Source organism: Babylonia areolata, chromosome 1 (genome assembly GCF_041734735.1).
Source record: "Babylonia areolata isolate BAREFJ2019XMU chromosome 1, ASM4173473v1, whole genome shotgun sequence".
NCBI classification, from domain to species: domain Eukaryota; kingdom Metazoa; phylum Mollusca; class Gastropoda; order Neogastropoda; family Buccinidae; genus Babylonia; species Babylonia areolata.
In genome coordinates, this window is record NC_134876.1 from 56,961,220 (window position 1) to 56,963,719 (window position 2,500).

At 44.0% G+C, this 2,500-nt stretch overlaps 1 protein-coding gene across 1 annotated transcript in view; it reads right to left on the reverse strand.

Moving 5' to 3' along the window:
• LOC143284501 (uncharacterized) overlaps positions 1–2,500 on the reverse strand; it is a 6,914-nt gene that overhangs the window by 859 nt on the left and 3,555 nt on the right. The window contains exons 3-4 of the mRNA XM_076591197.1: positions 2,451–2,500; positions 1–797 (exon numbers count right to left, since the gene is read on the reverse strand). The exon at positions 1–797 is cut by the window's left edge and continues 859 nt beyond it; the exon at positions 2,451–2,500 is cut by the window's right edge and continues 54 nt beyond it. Of these exons, the coding sequence (XP_076447312.1) occupies positions 700–797; positions 2,451–2,500 (148 nt within the window). The 3' untranslated portion in view covers positions 1–699. The remainder of the gene's footprint in view (positions 798–2,450) is intronic.

Consider the following 2,500-nt stretch of genomic DNA (forward strand, 5'->3'; position numbering starts at 1 on the left):
TGTCAGTTGTTGCAATCAATGAATATCAACGTTGTCTTGTCTATTAAGATGGGCCACTTTGCATTTGAGACAATGTTGATTACAATCATAACTTAGAAGGGGTGGGGAAGCTCAAGAAAAAAAAATGTCATGGTTATATGAATGATATACAAAATTACTGGACAGTATTTGAATTTGTTGAATTTGTATAGCTTTTTATCACAACGGATTTCTCTGTGTGAAATTCGGGCTGCTCTCCCCAGGGAGAGCGCGTCGCTACACTACAGCGCCACCTTTTTTTTATAGTATTTTTTCTTGCGTGCAGTTTTATTTGTTTTTCCTATCGAACTGGATTTTTCAACAGAATTTTGCCAGGAATAACACTTTTGTTGCCGTGGGTTCTTTTACGTGCGCTAAGTGCATGCTGCACACGGGACCTCGGTTTATCGTCTCATCCGAATGACTAGCGTCCAGACCACCACTCAAGGTCTAGTGAAGGGGGAGAAAATATCGGCGGCTGAGCCGTGATTCGAACCATTGCGCTCAGATTCTCTCGCTTCCAAGGCGGACGCGTTACCTCTAGGCCATCAGTCCACTGTACGTTTTTCATTATGGTACATCAGAAAACAGCTCACTGCATTGTTCATGACGGAGGGGGAGGGGAGAGGGGGAGGGGAGAGGATAAACCAAGGCGTGGCCTGACTAACATCTGCTCCTCCGTCAGTGCAAAAGGAATGTTGGCAAGATGGGCAAGATGACGGACATCAGCGAGAGAAGAAACAGCGACGGAGCGACTCTGGCTGAGGCACCGGTGATACCTGTCCAGAGAGACACCAGCAGCGTTAGGATAACAGATATCAATTCAAAATACACTAAAGACCATAATCATAGGAAACACGTGATCAAGGTGACTGTAGTGTAGGCACAAAAGACAGCAACTATAGCTACATCCAATACCATGAAAGTGAAAAAGATTAGATCAAATAATGCTACTGTTAGCCCTATTGTTACTATTTTATAATAATAAAAATTATGATAACAAAATAATCGCTGCATTCACTTTTAGAACCTATCATGTTTACACCACTTATTACTGAGACTGACTTAAGGTACATCTATGTGTGTGTAAGGAAAAGACACAAGAGGATCAAAGTCTTTGAAAGACATACAAAACATCCTGTTGCACACAAATACATTTTGAAAGTACAGATTTTAAACATCCTACTTACTTACTGTCTGATATGCCCTCTGGCATGTAGGGCAGCAACGAAGACCCGCCACTTTTGTCTGCTTTGACGGGCGCAATAGCGTGGTTAAAGCGTTGGACTTTCAATCTGAGGGTCCCCGGTTCGAATCTCGGTAACGGCGCCTGGTGGGTAAAGGGTGGAGATTTTTCCGATCTCCCAGGTCAACGTATGTGCAGACCTGCTAGTGCCTGGACCCCCTTCGTGTGTATACGCAAGTAGAAGATCAAATACGCACGTTAAAGATCCTGTAATCCATGTCAGCGATCGGTGGCTTGTGGAAACAAGAACATACAAAGCATGCACGCCCCGAAAAAGGAGTATGGCTGCCTACACGGCGGGATAAAAACGGTCATACACGTAAAAGCCTACTCGTGTACATACGAGTGAACGTGGGAGTTGCAGCCCACGAACAAAGAAGAAGAAGAGGAAGAAGAAGAAGTCTGCTTTGGGCCAGTATCTGAACGGTACCCAAGGTGTGCTTCAGGGTCTTGAGTTCTCCTTCAACTGTTCTGCGCCAGATGTTCTGTGGCCTTACTCTCTTGCATCCACCTTCTGGTTTCCAGTGAAGAGGTGTCGGGGTGATGTGACATTGCTCTCTTCGCGTCACGTCTCCAAATCCTTTTCCACCGTCTTCTCATGGTAGTCTCCGTGTTCTCTTGATTGCGCTGGGTGAGTAGTTGTTGACTGGAGGTGGTATATCTCCAGAAGATTCGCAAATTTCATCGGAGGTGGAAGGTTGATAACTTGGTTAGATCACTCTCAGACATTCTCCAGCATTCGGAGCCATAGAACAGGGTGGAAAATACAGGGCTGTGGTATATTCTCCACAATAACCCGAGGTCCTGTGTGCACGTGTACAGCAATCACTTGGCGCACTGTTAAAGAACTGTGGCAACATAAGTGTTTTCCTCTGGCAATATATATATATATATATATATATATATATATATATATATATATATATATAAGAAATCAACTTTCTAATAGGTGCGCAAACATATATGCATGTACTTCAAGGCCTGACTAATGTTATGCTGCTGCTGGTGGGGAATTTGCCCAGCAGATGTGGTGTATCGTATATGGATTTGTCCGAACGCAGTGAAGCTTCCTTCTGAAGCTGGAACTCGGTGTGATCGTGTTCTGTGTATAGCTGGCTTTATTATTATTGTTGTTGTTGTTGTTTATTGTTGTATATTGTTTCCAGCTAGCCCGCCTGGCACTTACCGCAGTCAAAATAATGAGTCTGTGCATCGACGATAAAGTCCAGCATGTCC